Source organism: Dreissena polymorpha, chromosome 14 (genome assembly GCF_020536995.1).
Source record: "Dreissena polymorpha isolate Duluth1 chromosome 14, UMN_Dpol_1.0, whole genome shotgun sequence".
Classification (NCBI taxonomy): domain Eukaryota; kingdom Metazoa; phylum Mollusca; class Bivalvia; order Myida; family Dreissenidae; genus Dreissena; species Dreissena polymorpha.
In genome coordinates this window covers 71706021-71725484 of record NC_068368.1, presented here as the reverse complement: position 1 = coordinate 71725484, position 19464 = coordinate 71706021, and the positions used below count along the sequence as shown (strand labels likewise).

Genomic DNA, 19464 nt, shown 5'->3' with positions numbered 1-19464 from the left:
TGCATAGCTATTTTTCCATTAAATGTAAAAGTCTCATGCCATTAATTCTGAACAACTTAAATAAAATCAGAATATGTAATTTTTAAAAAGAAAAATTTAAAAATAAAAGAAATCCTCAAAAATAGGTCCAATGATATCTCAGCAATATGATCTTGCCATTTTTAGTGTGAATGTGACCTCCATATTTTATGCTTTTTAATAAAAGTATAAAACATTATCTCCAAAATGCAAAATTTCACAGACATACAATTAGGTGTTGGAAACACTGTGACTCTTCCCTATTATTTTGGTATTATTTTTTCTACTCCAGTTTAAAGAAAAGACAACTGACATGCATGGAATGTATTGCAATGTCAGTTTATATTTAATTCATAGTCAAACCTATACATTAGATCGTGCAAAACTGTTCCTCTGATCAAAATGGTTCTGGAAATTTAGACTCCTGTGATTAGGAACATCTTTTGTCATTTGAGGGAAAACATGCATGCAATTCCAGAGTGTAATGAAATAATTAGGTAACATCGTGTGCTATTTTAGAATGTAAAAAGTTTGCTATTTTGACCTTTTTCCATTTCTTGTCATGTTTTTAACCCTTTTTAGATGTTAGTCAGAAATGATCCTGCAATGCCATAATGACAGCTATAATGGCAAGACCATTGTTTCCAATGAAATATCAAAGCGCTGAAGGCAATGAAGTTGTTCGCTGTTGTCGTCCTTTATTAGCTTGTGTGCACAGGCTAATCTAATTTGACGTGCATTAAGCTCCGTTTTCCCTGAAAGCAGCCAATATGTACAGATCTCAATGATAAACACTAGAATGGCCAATGTCGTCTTACAAGCTGGTATATACACTCACTGCTAGAGCAAAATCATTTGTTGTCTGCTGCAAAGAGGCAGTGGTAATCGTTCCTAGCAGAGTGAGTTGCAGTTCTTACAGTACCTAAGACTTCTAAAGCACATACCGTAAAAATCCAGTCATAAGTCTACCCGCTCATAAGTCAGGGGTTAAAAAATGATCCGAAAATCGGAGATTTTGAATATGTCCACGTCATAAATCGTGTCAGATATTGTCCGTCCCCGAATTTCATAAACAGACGCCATTTTAAATGTACGGGAAGTTTTTATTCTATACATAGACCATGACGTCATTGTAACACTGGGCGACGTAGACATAGCAGACACATGTATTATATACTTTGTTTAATATAATCAATACGATATATATTTAGGAAATCAAAAATAATATATAAATATATAGACAAGCAAAGCATAATGAACCACATAAAAACAAAGACAACAACAGAGGAAACCCAAACTCATATACATGTACTTTAATCTGACTATCAAAACAATTGATAAGTGCCTCGATAAAACACGATTTTATAACAATGATTGACATACCGTACAAATGCAGTCATAAGTCTACCCGCTCATAAGTCGGGGGGTAAAAAATGATACGAAAATCGGAGAATTTGAATATGTCCAAGTCATAAGTCGAGTCAGAAATTGTCCGTGCAAGAATTTCATAAACAGACGCAATTTTAAATGTACGGGAAGTTTTTATTCTAAACATAGACCATGACGTCAATATAGCACTGTGCGACGTAGACATAGCGGACAGGTGTATTATGTACTTTGTTAAATATAATCAATACGATATATATTTAGGAAATCGAAAATAATATATGAAAATATAGACAAGCAAATCATAATGAACCACATAAACAAAGACAACATAGGAAACCAGAATTTATATACATGTACATCGTAATTTACACATCAACGACATACGAAACACCAAACTCGCGTTCAGCAGCACTATTATTAATTGATTGCTCTGCAAATTCTATCACGGGTATTTTAAACGTATTGTCATACGCATGGTGTTGGCGTTTTCGAGGCATTTTGACAAATCAAATGTGTTAGTCAAATTAATAAATTATTATTAAAAAGTTTGCACTAAATTGTCCACGCTAGTAATAATCCACAAACTTATAATCTGATGACACACTGTGATCACTGTAATCAAATCTTTGTACTTTTAATCTGACTATCAAAACAATTGATTAGTTCCTCGGTAAACACGTTTTTATGACAATGATTGACATAACCAATAGACCGCTTACTCCACCTTTGTTCTACATAACAGTTTCAAAGGCGGAGCTATGCACGTGCTCAAACATAATTGGACGATTACCAGTGAATAACAAACTCGCGATTGGTTTAACATGTCGCTTCACATATTAAAGAAATTTTATTTTATCGGCGAGAAGGGTGATGCTTTATGGCTTCTTGACAGGAAGCGGCTTTTCTTTGATGACGTCAAACTGTCAATTCACACAGGTTGCCAATTCTCGCTCTACTTTAAAAATGACTCGATCTTTTAATTACACGTTCAGTTGTAAAAAAAACACCTGCTTACATGAAAACTTTGGATTAAATTATGAAAATAAAAACAAGGGAAATGTTGCGGCAAACTGTGGTTATATTAATTGGTAAGTATCAGTTAAAAGAGGAAATTTTGAGTGTCGTATTTCAACAAGTTTCTATACAACAACAACAACAACAACTTTAACCATTTCCGCGGGGATCGATCTTAGTAGAATGTCATCAGTATTTTTCATGGACAACCTCATAAGTCGAGACTGTAAATTTAATCAAATTTTTGAGGAAAAAAATCTCGACTTATGACTGCATTTTTACGGTAACCAATAGACCAGTAACTCCACCTTTGTTCTACATAACAGTTTCAAAGGCGGAGGTATGCATGTGCTCAAACATAATTGGACGATTACCAGTGAATAACAAACTCTCGATTGGTTACACATGTCGCTTCACAAATTAAAGAAATCTTATTTTATCTGCAAGAAGGGTGATGCTTTATGGCTTCTTGACAGGAAGCAGCTTTCCTTTGATGACGTCAAACTGTCAATTCACACACGTTGCCAATTATGGCTCTACTTTAAAAATAACTTGATCTTTTGTTTACGCGTTAAGTTATAAAAAAAACACCTGCAACATGAAAACTTTGGATTAAATTATGAAAATAAAAACAATGGAAATGTTGCAAACTGTGGTTTTATTAATTGGTAAGTATCAGTTAAAAGACGACATTTCGTGTGTCATATTTCAACAAGTTTTCTATACAACAACAACGTTAACCATTACCACGAGGATCGATCTTGTTAGAATGTCATCATTTTTTTCATGGACGACCTCATAAGTCGAGGCTGTAAATTTAATCAAATTTTTTAGGAAGAAAATCTCGACTTATGACTGGATTTTTACGGTACTGATCTGCAAAATATGCTCTGTAAATTTTGTCGGCTGCTAACACAACCAACTAAAAAAACAATCATTTAGTCGTGGTAGAAATTAATTGCAACAAAATAGTTTTCTTTTAACAGTTGATATTTTGTTCATGTCACTTAAATTATTGCAAAACATTTCTTGAAATAAAAGGGATTATTAAGGTATTTTTTTGGCCAAAATCAGTTGAATAAATTTCCTGCAATACTGTACTTTCAGAATAAATCCTGCACATTACTATGACAACATAAAGTGAAACAGACGTTGATGAAAGTGGCCTCCCTTGTCACCATGGAGATGAACTCACTGAGCACAACATCAAACTTCAAACCACCCGGGAAACCCCAGCCATCGGCACGAAGTTTATCTGGACGCAACAAGCGAGGCAGCAAGACATACAGTTCGTCTGAGGATGACCTGCATTCAGACGAGAACCTTCGTCCCTACGAGACAGTCAAATCAGCTCATCACGATAAAAAGCTGAATGGATTAGGTAGGTTTTGTGTCTGTGGTTGACGTGTGAATTAATCTGAATGCAAACATTGACCTTACACTGACCACGGTGAATTTATAAGATTAACCCTTAACCTCTTAGATAGGTATTTTGACGTGTTTGTAGTCCCCTAGAAAGTTTAATTTAAAGGACTGTAAATGTGTAATCATTCAAGACACAGAACAGAACTGAAGAATGAAGGCATATGGCAACAAAATACAGTTATCATTACACTTCAAAATATGTGCACATATTTAAACAATAACTTGTTCAAGTGCGCCAATAATGTATGGTCATAATAAAAACTGTGGTTGGAAGTTTCAGGTTTTAGTTTGCAAGCTATACCATTTGCAAACAATCTTTATCCAAGAACAAAAATTAGCAGCTAGTTTTACACCTATTTATCATAAAAAGTAAAAGGAGGGGAGACACAAGAAGAGTATATGTGACATTATACATATTTGTAATGGCTTTTACGGAATAGGATAAAACTGGTCTTACATTTCTATGATAGCTGCTGGCATTGTTGTTAAACATCACTACAAGGTAACTGCTTGTTTTACATTGTAAAACATCATTACCAACAAGATAAACGCATCGGTCAATGGAAGGGTCCCTATCTCTGAGATATCAGCACCAGATACTGGATCCCTTAAGTGCTGGCACATTTATGGCACTGATATTTCCTCAGCAACCATTCGTCATGTTAGTGATGAGGTACATTAGATAAGGCCTGGAACACTATGGATTTTGAAGGTGCCATACCTTGCTTATAACCTGTAAATAAATCCTGCCACACTTCTTGTTTGCAAACATAATTTATAATTAGACTAGTATCATAAACTTGACGAGTTCTTCAATTTGTTGTGGCACTTAATTAGGCTTATGGTAGAACTAAAGCATATTTTTATTTATTTTCTTATATACTTCATATAAATACAATTTACTAATGGCAGTTTACGGTTATAATTTTCTGTCTGTCTGTGAGACGGATTATTCTTGTTTGCTCCAGTATTGATTTTACTCTTAGATTTTTTGTAGCACTTCAAAATTTATAGACTTCTTGTCCCATACGGAGACATATTTTTTTGCAGAATTTTATATATCTTGCAAAGTAGTGTTAAAGTCCGATACAACAATGATCTAAATTGGCACATTTGTTTTCATTTGTTGTCATAACTCAGCACGTTCGTATAAACAACGATGACACACCAACAATGTTGGTTCCTTTGTGAAGCATGATTGGACGCATACAATGTAGTCTAATTAAATCTATAGTCTCTTTGAACGCCATTTGTGTCACACCAAGTTTTGATTTACCATCTCAATATGGCCCATTAGTGTAGCATTTCAACAGTCGATGAAATGGACCTTAATATCCTTCATTGTGAAAATTATGAAATATTGCTACATTTAGCTAAATAAAACATCAGTGCATGTCCCAGTGGAACTATTGATGAAAACATGGCGACTCATTTGACATTATGTGTCTGTAAATTTAATTTTGTACCACAAAAAGAATTAAAACACACCCTTGGCAGAATGCAATTTGTAAATTGGTTGTTAAATTTTTAAAGTCTTGAATTTTTCTGTTGTTCACATTTTACTGGTTATTAACAAAAAGCAAAAACTTGACTCAAGTCTTATGAGGAATTAAAAGAATATGAGATGATTGGTATCCGTGGAAAATAATAGGAGCCATACTGCATTAAAGCAATATGACATAACATAGCTAACATGGTTGGAAAGAAACAACAATGTTTTAAAAAGTCTGGAATATAGGATAGTGTTGTTGTTGTTCAATTCTTTTTAAATTATCATAAGTATAGTTCCTGGTTATTAATTGTCTTTGAATAAGCATTTGTATGTGCTAAAATAAATATAAGGCAGGCTCTAAGAAAACTCGGTTTTTGCATGTGCGTATAGGATCATCACATATTTTAGCCTATGTGATCCTCACAGGCTAATCTGAGAAAACACTTTCCACCTATACTGGATTTTCATATTGAACCTTTTAACTTAAAATTTCATAAAAGAGGAAAGTGCCATTGCTGATAAGCCTATGTAAAATGCACAGGCTAATGTTGGACAATACTTTAGGCACATGCTGGGTTTTCTAAGAGTGCGGCTGATATTGAATTTATGTTTTATAAGACTTACATTCTCTAACTACATTAATTTGATTTTATCATTTTCCCCCCCAAATAATCTGGAGATGGTTATTAATGTTACTTTCAATATTTGATAGCTATTTCTCCTGCATTTTGTTGTGCAGCATCCATAACGTTTGAAGGGGTGCCTGCATGTCTATACAATCTGTGCCTTTTGAATCCTTGCTTTTTACACCAGTCTGGGCTACAAGTATGGTTCAGTTTAAGTTGAGAAAAATAAAATCGTTACTGCAGCGGAGTAAAGGAGTAAAGTCAAAATGACATGTTACGGAAATCAATTGTTGCTGCTTCCTGCTACTAAAAGCAATCCGACACTTCGTACAAAATTTCAGCCCATTAGTAACCAGTCCAAAGTTAGATTTCTAGGTGTGCCGCAGAAATTACACGAGAACTTAAAATTGGCATTTTATCTAAAATGCATGTATTTGCATTTTATTTAAAATGCATGTCCAGCCTCAAGCCAACAGTTGAATTTTATCTTAAAGTTTAATTAAAAGTGTATAACAATGTATTGCACAGAGAATGCAAATCAATTGTGTGGTCTTTAATTAAATTTTAATTTTGAATACATTGTTGGAATACTGTTACTGAATCATTGCTGGGCCAATCCTCAAGCCTTTAAAAGCTTTCATTTAGTTTAATAGAGCATTAATTTTTTGCCTGTTGGACATTCAAAATTATTATATTCATTACCCAAAACGACTGAACATAATTATATAGCTTAATTACTAAGCTGAATTAGTTTTGTTGTTGCATAGCAACCGTTTATTTAATTTATCACAACAAATGCTTTTTTGAATATAACAAATGTACACTTAGCTATATATATTTTATATTTTATCATGACATAATATATTTGGACTTTTTAAAATTAATAACTATAACCAAAAACAATCCCTACTCCACCCATTCTGATCAACATAAGGAGGTCAATTTTGTGTGGATGAAATTACTCACGTTTGGTAGCTTATTCAGAAAAATTCACCTTAATTCTAAAATTATAATAATGTAAAAAATATCATCACTTAGTTTAAATAAGGTGATATGGGTTTTGAAGTTTTTTTTATCATCATAAAAAAAATGGTTCGTCAAACATTGGTAAAAACATTACTTCTATTACCATAAAAACAAGCAAATTCATTGAATTGATATCCCCCCCGCCATTATACTTCTGGACACAAAAGTATTTTGGACGGATGGACAAGGCCAATGTGCATCATCCTCTTATCCATATGTATACTCATACCAAGTTTCAATGAAATCCGTCAAAGCACTTCCAATATATGGCTTCGGACACATAAAAAAAGCATTTTTTCAAGATACAAAGGGCCATAACTCTGTTATTATCCGATGGTGTACAATGCCATTTGGCGTGCATCATCCTTTTATCCATATATATACTCATACCAAGTTTCAATGAAATCCGCCAAAGCACTTCCAAGATATGGCTCTGGACACAAAAGTACCGGACGGACGGACGGAAAGACGGACGGAAGGACGGACAACGCCAAAACAATATCCCTCCGCCTATGGCGGGGGATAATAAGGTCCATTCAATTGCGTGTTTTTGAAATTACTCACTTCGGTATCTGATTCTCCCTTAAATGTTCAACTCATAATTGGTCTATAAAAATGCTATACTGTTTTGTTCTTGCCAATTACAAAATACTTAAAATGTTAATAAAAACTGTTAATAACTATATCCTCTTGGGTCATAAAGATGCTATGATTCTTTGAGTTTATTGTGGTAATTAAATTAATTGATTTTTGGAACATAAGAAAAAACATTATGCAACACAGCAACAATAAGGGATTTGTTTGAAGTACTTCCTTATAGAAAGCAATCAAAGTTTTCTCGATAATAGATAAATGGTTCTTAATTAATTGATATAAACCAAACCAATTTAAATAGAGCAATTATATTTGAATTTGATTTTAAAATGCCTGGGAGGTGTTGCATGGGGATCATAAACTTGTGGCTTTCGACACTGACCACTAGTTTGAATGAGTGACAGATGAAGTGTGTCACCGTGATTTATGGGGGCCTTCAGCAGTTAATAATATCATTCTATGCGCACTGTCTTGATTTAATTATCCATTTAGCATCATAATTATTTGATGTGATTTTTAATGCACTGACCACTCTGCTGACCAGCAGTCTGAGAGAATATGGAGACTTGTGCACCATAAAGCTTCACATTGAATACAATTAGAAGTTATTTAACCCATTTATGCCTAGTGGACTCTCCCATCCTTTTAAAATTGGATCAATTTATTTCCAAAATAAGGGATGTCTTATAGTTTACTTATTTCTATATTTGGAATATTTCTTACAGAAATTCCTTTAAGCAAACAGCGCAGACCCTGATGAGATGCTGCATCATGCGGCGTCTCATCTGGGTCTACGCTGTTTGCCAAGGCCTTTTTTCTAGACGCTAGGCATAAATGGGTTAAAAATGTAGAAGTTTTAATATAAATTTATAAAATCCTTTATTTTGGCTTGATAATTTTGAAAGTTAACAGCTTTTTTTCCTTAGTCTATATTCTTAATTGAACCGCAACTCTATAAGTTTTTTTTACAAAGGTCAGTGCTTCAACGTGTGATCTCCTGATCTAAATCACTGAACAGAAACCATATCAAATTCCTCCACTTCAACTTTTGAAAGAATTTCAATCTTCATGACAGCTGGCTGGTGCTTCTGTTTACCTAATATTGAGTTAAAATTGCAGAGGTAGAAATTATTATGGTAAAGTTCTTGTACAACAGAGAGTGGCAACACCTGCTGTTATTTTCTTAGTCCAGGTTATTATTTCCTATCAAGTTCATTGTAAACTACATGATTATGTACCCAACGCATTAAGGGTCCAATTGATACAAGAAACTGTGACAGTTTTATTTTTCATTTAATTTACAGCACAAATACTAGGACAATAGTAAAATAACTTCATGAAATATTTATCACCATCTATTTGCCAAAAACTCTTAACAAATCTGGTCATTTAGAAAAACTGAACAATTGTTGAACATATGCAAATATTTGCTTAATAATGATCACTATAGACTTTAGAAGGTTGTTAATCAGTCACATGGTGAAAGCCTGTCAGAAGTTTCCCTCCTCATTTCTATCCTAGAGGGATATAATGAATGACCGGTCGGTGAATATATATGAAACAACAGCGGTGTCAAAATAGCCCCTTGGCTATCCCCTTGCTTTACCAGGAAATTAATGTATGTTCAGACTGCCTGAAGAACTTCACGCAATAAGGGGCTGATTGCTATCACTTAATGTGATCCCTCATTACATGATGTTACTTTAGCTTAGTTGCTTATCTTTGTGGTCCATTTGGATTTTGACTTTATCAGCAAGGACTGAGTGATATGACCACTTTGTTTGTCCCATTTGTTTACTTTATTTGTGGTGTTATTGATTTCTATAGTGAGAACTAAGGAAATTGATAGGTTAAATATTGAAACAAGTGGTGAAACAGTCTGATGTGTTCATCCAGTCTGAAGATAATTTTAGACAATGGTTAACTCTTCATAGACTTTCTGAAAGATTTTGAACACATTTTGATAAGAAGTATTTAGGACAATGAGGATTACAAACTTGTGTAATAGGTGTTAGTGGTGTATTATGATTAAGAAATATTGTTGTGTCTGAGGATTAATGGAGGATTTTGCAAACCATGTACATGATTTTTTTGGATAGCAGTATGTATTGTTTATTTTATCTCTTGATTGTTTTCATTCACAGGATGCTAACAGTGGCAGGAATGAAGTACACATCACTGTCTTTGAAATCATTTGATGCATAAGTAATGTGAACCAATTGTGTAATAATGAAACATAACAAAGGATTAATTTTAGTTGTCAAAATATCACCCATTTAGGACAAGTGCTCATTGCTAATTCTCTTATGTTTGACAGTTAACTTGTCTGAAAAAAAAGATACAATGATACTCAAACAAGCTGCAGAGGTAACTTGTTGGGTCATTGTTATTCTACACAACCCTTGGCTGTCCATATTATTTCTTGTTCACGTACATGTATGTACACCTCCAACCATGTGGTTGTAGACTCCGAGACTGGTGACAGTTGTGCAGGGCAGTGTAAGCGTCTGTCCTGGTTCCTTCACAGCGACCAGGACCAGGTCTATGGGGTCCCCAAACAGCTCTTTGTCATCCCCTACAACAGCGGAGGTTTGAGCCGTGTTGTCTCTTTACTTGTGTTGTGATGCTTTTATTGGTGTGTGACCGTCAGTTTTTTGTTGTGCAGTACTGGCTATATTTCTTGTGCACAGTTAGATTCATTCTGAGGATCAAAAGTTAATTCACTGTGTATTAATTACTCTGTCTTCAGACTTTCAAACCTGTTGTCATTTTCTCTTGTTTCTTCTTTGTTACAGGTTTGGTGGTTATAAACATATCAGGTGTGTTGGCCTTTAATGGCTGTTTACATCAAAAAGTTTGTTCTACAGGAGTCTTCGATGACTTTGCTTTACTGGGCCTTTTGCGTTATTGTTTCTTCTTAACTTTGTTACCAATTTATTAATAAAAAACCAAATATCTACACAATATTTGTCACAAACATATCTATATCCACCCAATGTAAGTGTTTTCAAAGGTCCATGACAATGTCACAGAGTATGATAGGCTTATTCTGTCAGTATTTTCATTCCATCAACAAAGTCTTTGCTATGGACCCTTGGTGGACCTATTTCCATGTGAATACCTCCCCATGTCTGTCTTGTTGTATGCTGTAACCCAATAGCCTGTGTTGAAAGGCGGACTAGCATCAACACTATACGTTGCTGATAATGTAAATAAATATGCTATTAACATCAGTCATAACTCTCCCAGGTGTTCATCCCCATTGTTCACAGCTTGGAGATGCTATCTCTGAAGAATAACATAAAGGCATGGCTTGCTACTAGAGACCAGGCTTTCAGGGTATTAATTTTCATTGGGTTTCTCAAATCTGTATGTGGTACAAATAACTGTAGGATAATTTCCTTTGAATGAATGAACATACCTTCCTGGATTTGGGGTTAAATTGTCAACTGTGTTTTGATCCATGCTCTCTTTTGTTACATACCATCACACAAAACAGTGGGAGAAATCGAATGCTTATTTGTAAACATAAGTTAAGTCTATTGTTTTATCCATCTTTTCCGAGTCCATTCATGATCTCTACCTATATTCGATTCCCTTATTCTTTGGAACGCAGGCGAAAGCTACAGACACAGACATTTCACAAGGTACATTTCACATGCTACATTTCTGATGTTGCCATCAACAATCATCGCTTTGCCTTCCCTATTGACAGGATATGTTTTCTGAACATTTACCAAGTGTTGCTGATACGTATGGCAAATGGTTAAGTCATTTAGTGGATGATTGATGAATGTTTTTAGGCATCAGCAAGATGATTATTCTTCCAACATCCCATAGTATACTCCTACAATCTTGCAAATGTGAATTGTTTGCTTTTGTTTAGGAGAAAAGATTATATAAAGTAACTTCTTATGTTTGTTTGATAGATAGGGAAGGCTAATAAAAACACAAAATATAGATTATTTATGTATTATCTATAAATTATCTACACACTTGTGCTCAAACTTAAGTCTGACATTTAACATTGGCAGGAAAATGTTCCTCCACATTTTAACTGGGATAATATTGGAGTGCATAACAATTGGGGATAGGGGGTTAAATAAGGATGTTAGGATGGTAATTTGAATTATTAAATGACTGTAATAAACTTTTATCGTGCAAAGACATGGTGATGAGGAACGTTTTTGTAGGATTTGTGTTTCAGAGGGTACTTATGACATAATTGGTTACAGAAGTATAAACTAATAATCACCACTGTGTTATTGTGTATTAGTGACTTGATATTGCCTGCCTAAATGATGGGAATGCTCTTTGTTGGGGCAACAGACTTGTCACTGGATTGAAGTGAATGGCAAATCATCCACAGCACCACAGACTTGTGTAATGTACAGAATACCAATGCCTTCATTTTTCCTGACAATTTGAATTCCTGAAAATCTATGATGTTCTTTCCTTTGAGAAAATATTCTTCTAATTGGTGTCATAAAAAGAAAGCTCGACCATAAAATGCACCATTATTTCTGGAAAGTAATGCCAACAAATTCAGATAGGATTCTGTTTATAATATTCTGGGTGGGCAAAATGAATATACATTTGTAGTTGCATTCAAGAGGTCACAAATTTTTTTGACAGTTCGTTTCAACTTCTGCTGGCCATTTTGATTAAATGAATAATTAAATTAAACCGCTGCTGTAAAATGTATGACTTTGAACAGGTGTGAAAAGCCTTAAATATTATTAGCCTTGAAACATTATGACCCTTTATTGGTCATTATAATTTGCATACTAATATTGGCAAATTAATTACACAACAATTCAGCATTACCTATATTAAAAAGAGCCTCATACATTTGGTATTTTGTTCTTAACCCTTTACCACTTAGATACGTATTTTGACACATTTGTAATCCCATATAAAGTTGAATTTAGTTAAAGACCTTCCTTACTAGATTCAAGTTTTAAAGGCTTCATTTTCAACCCTTAGTTACTGCTGAGCAGCAAACAGCATAAAACCTGAAAAGACTGCTCAGTCTGCTGGTCGCAAAAGCCAAAATTTCAATTTGTTTCTTATGAGGGAAAGGGGTAATTACACAAATAAACATTCACATTTCACAAGAATTTGTCTATGCTCATTTAATTTCTATACAATTGTTATTGTGTGCAATTTTCCTCAACATTGCATCCATAAGATTATCTAGAAGATATTTGTATCCAATGGCAACTGATTGAGCAGCATTTTTGTTAAAATTAACATCAAAACATCTCTGTAGCTCTCTTAGAAGTACATTGAGCCCTTCCAAAGTAACCATTTAAAGACGTGTCTTTATTAAAGATTAAGGTTAGTAGCAGAATATCAAGACGTTTTTGCAATGTTTTCAATGTAATAGCTATGCCAAGGGAAGATGATGAAGTTTGTTGGCCAATCAAATTAATTGTATCTGCAGAACCTCAATATGCCTCTTGTCGATTATCCAGACTCGCTAAATTTGATTTTACGCCTCTGTTTTGTAGGTCTAGCAAGCCTTTATTAATGTTTCTTCGTTTCTTGAAGATATATTTTATTTCTTGTTTATCAAATTATCATATGTACGGTGAATGGAATAGATTTTTTGTTCAGTATTTTATTGTTGGTTATTTTGCCTGGTTTCTGGAGGTTTCTTGGTCAAATCTCATGGTACCAGCTATTCTTATTTGTATGCCCTGTTTTTGCACGCTTCGTTATTATGATCATTCAGATCGTAAAAACAACAACTATCAATTGGTGCTGAGTCAGAAGATTGTTATTTGTTAAAATAATTTCTGTACTATCAAAATCATTGACCACAAATAAAACAATTGCAAACTTATGATCAAAAATGTTCAAAAGCAAAAAAAAATTAATCTATGTCTAAACAATTTGCTATCTTTTACAGAATAAATTGTTGGTTCTTTTCCAAAATAATATTTATGCCCCCCTTCAAAGAAGAGGGGGTATATTGCTTTGCTCATGTCGGTCTGTCGGTTGGTCGGTCCGTCCACCAGGTGGTTGTCAGACGATAACTCAAGAACGCTTAGGCCTAGGATCATGAAACTTCATAGGTACATTGATCATGACTCGCAGATGACCCCTATTGATTTTGAGGTCACTAGGTCAAAGGTCAAGGTCACGGTGACCCGAAATAGTAAAATGGTTTCCGGATGATAACTCAAGAACGCTTAGGCCTAGGATCATGAAATTTGATAGGTAGATTGATGTTGACTCGCAGATGACCCCTATTGATTTTCAGGTCACTAGGTCAAAGGTCAAGGTCACAGTGACCCGAAATAGTAAAATGGTTTCCGGATGATAACTCAAGAACGCTTAGGCCTAGGATCATGAAACTTAATAGGTAAATTGATCAGGACTCGCAGATGACCCCTATTGATTTTGAGGTCACTAGGTCAAAGGTCAAGGTCACAGTGACCCAAAATAGTAAAATAGTTTCCGGATGATAACTCAAGAACGCTTAGGCCTAGGATCATGAAACTTGATAGGTAGATTGATCATGACTCGCAGATGACCCATATTGATTTTCAGGTCACTAGGTCAAAGGTCAAGGTCACGATGACCCGAAATAATAAAATGGTTTCCGGATGATAACTGAAGAATGCTTATTCCTAGGATCATGAAACTTGATAGGTAGAGTGATCATGACTCGCAGATGACCCCTATTGATTTTCATGTCACTAGGTCAAGGTCACGGTGACCCGAAATAGTAAAATGGTGTCCGGATGATAACTCAAGAATGCTTATGGCTAGGATCATGAAACTTCATAGGTACATTGATCATGACTGGCAGATGACCCCTATTGATTTTCAGGTCACTAGGTCAAAGGTCAAGGTCACAGTGACAAAAAACATATTCACACAATGGCTCTCACTACAACCAGCCCTTGTTCTTCTTTTTTTTTAACCAATGTCATACATATTTGAAACATAATTATTTTGTGCTTGATTATATATATTTTGTTAAGCAATGAAAAAAATTGAGTGGATGTTTAGTGCATTATGTTTCCTAGACAGACCTACCTATGAACGATTTATTATGATAAATGAGAATTGTGTCAATGCCTGGTGAAGATACCTATTTTCTCAGCATGTTTCACATAGCCTTGTCATGTACTGCCTTTCTCAGTTTGTCAGTCTATATATGAGCTGCAGCACGCTCGGGAAAGCGGTCTTAATGCATGGGATTAAAGTATCTTCTCACAATAGCCTGTGAAGTCTTCTCAGGCTAATATGGCATTGGATTTCAGTTAAGAAGAGACTTTAAAAAAGAAAAAAGTCTATATATGCAAAAAATGTGGTCCTGATTAGTGTGTGCGGACTTCATTAAACGGTTCATATATAACTTTCTTTACTGAGATATACATTTTGTTTCATTAGCGTGTGAAAGTATTTAGGATTGCCAAAAAAGGAAACGAAGAACAGTGTTGTCATAATCAAATTGATGTAATATTAAATTATCCAATTGTTAATTTATCAATAGTTGTATGCTTATTGTGGAAGAGTACAGTTGTTATAATTATGTTGCCTTAACTCTTAATAAAGTAAATTACAACTCTTGGCAAACTTTCATTTTCTAATGTCTTCATCATTTTAGTTGCATACTGTTGACATTCCCAAATTAAAGCAGCACCAAGCTATTGTAAAACTTCGCCTCTTTGATTAAATCTTCTGAATGCTTAACTAAGATTTTCCTAACCCTGGGAATTGGCCATCTGTTAAGTGATTGCTCCTGCTATTGAAGGGTTAAAGAGTATTTATAAATTGCATACAGACTTACCAGAAGTGCCTCCCTCCCTTTGATGTTAAGGAATTATGGGTAATTGTTTCAACAAGTTACTCAACCTTAGCCGTCTGTGAAGGCTTAAGATGTGGGGACTTTGGTCAGAATAAAGGCAGTTGGTATAAGCATTTATAAGTGTTTGATTATATCCACTTAATTTTATAATTGTCTCAGGGTGTTTTAAAGTATTATATTCGCGGGTGTAAAATAACAAGCCATGAAAGTACAGAAATGGCTATTCATCCAATTGATTACAAGGGCACAATCTTGTTCTGGGGACAATATGAGCCAGACTCAAACTGGGATTAATGCATGTGCATTAACTCTTTCAGTGCGGGAACCGGATTTTGAAGGCCTTTGCAAACAGTTTGGATCCAGATGAGACGCCACAGAACGTGGCGTCTCATCAGGATCCTAACTGTTTGCTATTCTGATAATATTCTTTGAAAAAAAATGGAAGAAAATGCTAATTTTAGTAATTCAGCAGTTGACATTTTAGCAGACGACAAATTTCCCAGCATGCAAAGGGTTAAGTATCATCTACAATTAGTATGTGCAGTCGGTACAGGCTTATCTACAATAACACTTTCCACCTAGACAGGATGTTCGTTTTGGATGAGATTTTCTTTGAAAAAAAAGTTATCTAAAAGTCGAAAGCGCAAGCTCATCTGGGATAATACTTTACCCACATGAATTATGGCTATTTTTTTTCCAAAACCTGATTGATTGTTTTGCAGTGTGTAAAAGAAAATGTTGATTTTGTTTTCATATTGCAACAATGCTTTTTGTGAGCAGTATTTGTCCACTCTGGCTAAATATTGTAATTTTTTGGCTCTGTATTTGTCAATACTGAAACAGCAGTGTTATGTTTCTTTCATTAAGGTTGTTTTCGCAAGTTGTCATCCTTTTAACTGTGCACTGTGTGTTTCCATTTAAATACTGTTGTCTTCTTTTGTAAAGAAATTATTATGTTTTGCTGTGTTAGTTTGACCTTGTACATCATTTTCTTTCACTGAATATACATTGTGTCATTCTGCCCTTGATGATTAACATTGTAATTATGGGACTTAACTTTCCTGCTGTGTTATGTCTTAATTCCTTATCAAATGGAATGCATTTTGGATGTATGCTATATCAGACATGTCTGGGTTATTGTCTTTGTTAAAGACACTGGTATTCACATTTCTGAGATTTGAAGGACTAAGTTGCTGTTCTATTGATACTAGATAGCATATTTTATTCATTGAGTCATGATCCTACCTTAAAAAAAGAAATCACAATCTTGCAGTTAGATGTACAAAAATATAATCGAATGGTTAATCAGTTCTGCTGTCTCAATTCTGTGCATGTGAACGTGGATGTTCTTGGTAAACTTCAAAATGACATACCACTTTGCTTGTTTAATTATGTGAGCTATTTTTTCAATGTTAACGGGTATGAATGTTGTTTACTGGAAAATAAATTGTTTTGTGTGTGTGGTGGTTATTGCATCACATTTAATGTTAAGTTGATATTGGTTATTTATTACATATTGATTTTCGCGTATTAATTAAACTAATTGTATAGATGCACACACATTTTTATTGTCCTTGATTTTGCACATCAAGCTTGGAACATGGAACTCTTGTATCAGAAATAAAGGTGATACATTCTAAGATACAGTTATTACAGATACAGCACTGTACAGTTTCATGCTCCATGCTCAACATTCACCATTCCATCCCTGTAACGTACAAAGTGACCCCTAGTGTTGTATATTGTTCAGTGTTGTACTGTTGTTACGTCTTCTCACCTGCTTCTAGGGATCCCAGCCACCGGCAACGAGTACATGAGTACCCCCGTGACCCCTTTGATGGAGAAACACGCCAACCCTAATGTGTCCAGAAACGGCAAAGGTCGCACACCTTCCACCGCCTCAACTACATCCAAAGGTCGTCTCTATAGTTATGTAAGTGGGTCAGACGGCGACGATGATGAACACGACACTTCATCCTCAAGCAACAGACGACACAAACGTCATTGGAAAAAGGGACCAGGGTCACACAGCACTAATTCCTCGTCTAACGAGATGGACCTGTATCGTATGAGGAATGACCAGGTCTCCAACCTGTCTCTGTCGGAAGACTCTGATGAAGCCGCAACAGCAAGTCCTGCTCGGTACCCACAGACAGGTAATACAGGAACCGGTTTCTGAACCTATGATTATTTATGAGAAGCTTCTGATTATTGTAATGTAATGTACAGGAGCATGGCTTTAAGTACAGTATTCATTTCAATGTTGTTGTTTTTTCTTCAAAAGTACCTGCTGAAATGTTTAAAAAGGGACCCAGTTTCTTGAAGAAAAATCATGTTTTACGACTTTCATGTTGTCATTTTCTCATTTTGATTATAAAGATTATGAATGTTAAGTACATGGCTTTGAGTAAATTATTAATTGCAATTGATGTTCACTTAAAATAATCTGGAAACAGATTAAATTCAGGGAACAATTATCTCCAACACAGGTCATGCTTCAGCGGTTTTAAATTGTAATTTTCTTTTTATATAATGTTTATAATGAACACAATGATGGAGTAAATTTCTAAATTCTATTTTTATGTCCGTGGAATTACTTTTAACAACAGTAGTTACCCTTAACATCCTTCCATTATTATTATAAATTTCTCAATTGGCAAATTGGTTTGTTTATGTAAATTTTATCATTTTCTCCCGCAATTTTTTTTAATGTAATATATGTCGAAATTGACCAATACATTGAATAATTCAATTATTCATCATCATAGTCTATTAACTATTAAAGACAATTTTCCGAACATTAATATTATGATGAATTACAGAACATTAATCTTTGTTATGAAAATTTATAACCTAGGACTAGAGTTTATGCAGTTAAACAAATAGCTGCAAGGTACAGCTCTAGTGCATTTATTGCAAAAAGGGGCGTGGTCACCATGCTGTGAAATTGTGTGTTTATTGCACAATATTATAGCTAAAGGTGATTAGTGGGGTAACATTATCAACGTTTTTTTTGCAGCAAGAGAGCAGGCTTTGTTTAATACTGCAGGCACCTATTGTTAGTTTGTCACATGTTGTTGATACCTGCTTTTGTAATACTGTGTGCACATCCTAGTGGGTATGCCTTACATGTAGCTTTTTCTGTTGCACTTTTGCATGACTGTTCCTATTGGTGTTGACGGTTTCATTGTTCCATGTTGTTTACGGTTTGTCAGAACTATTTAGGGGTATTTCAAATAGGTGATTGTGCTGTCAGACACTTAATTTAATTGTTGGTATTTTTGTAAATAAAAAAAAAACTGTTATTACAACCATGTAATTGGATGATGCACCTATCATTGCATCTTATTTACTCTCATCTTACAGTGTCATGTTTCGACTGGTCTAGCTAGATTGTAATTATTTGCAGGTTTTATTTGTTTAATTTCCTGGTGGATGATATGTCTTAAGTTACGTAAACAACATACTCTGTAGACCAGAGATCTCTTAATGTTCACAACATGCTATGAAGGGGATGAAAGCCTTAATTATCACCTGCCTGCAAAAGATATCAGGGTAGCACATAATTGATTACATCATCCATTGACACCTTGATTGACAGCTGTTTGCAATTCTCACAACACATATTTTTTGCAAGGAGCCAACTACATGTTGTTCCTCAACCGTTGCTATAGATTTTCTGTTGCTGATAGATAACCCAGATAAATCATATTTGTGGTGGATTTTTGGAACTATGCAGGCTTAGTACTAGCAGACTGGAGTATATAGAGTTGATTTTGAACATGCTTCTGAACAAAATGCATAAGAAATCATGTGAAATCCAGTTAAAATTTTGCAATCATTATTAAAATTATTTCTTAAGATCGAAGATTATGAAAGTTATTTATTTAAAAAAAAATATTTTGTTTTATAAAGCCATTTGTGGATAACTTATACATATGGTAACAAATACAAATAGTAAATCTGGGTTTTGAAAACAACAAAATCATAATATGAAAAAAACAAATGTTACCATCAGAATTGTAAAAATCAAATGTTTTGTCCGGTTACCAGTT

General features: G+C 34.5%; 1 protein-coding gene across 1 annotated transcript in view; it reads left to right on the top strand.

The window, feature by feature from the left end:
• Window positions 1–19464, top strand: part of LOC127857470 (teneurin-2-like) — a 231258-nt gene that overhangs the window by 178985 nt on the left and 32809 nt on the right. Inside the window, exons 7-8 of the mRNA XM_052393865.1 lie at window positions 3529–3802; window positions 17197–17565. Of these exons, the coding sequence (XP_052249825.1) occupies window positions 3577–3802; window positions 17197–17565 (595 nt within the window). The 5' untranslated portion in view covers window positions 3529–3576. The remainder of the gene's footprint in view (window positions 1–3528; window positions 3803–17196; window positions 17566–19464) is intronic.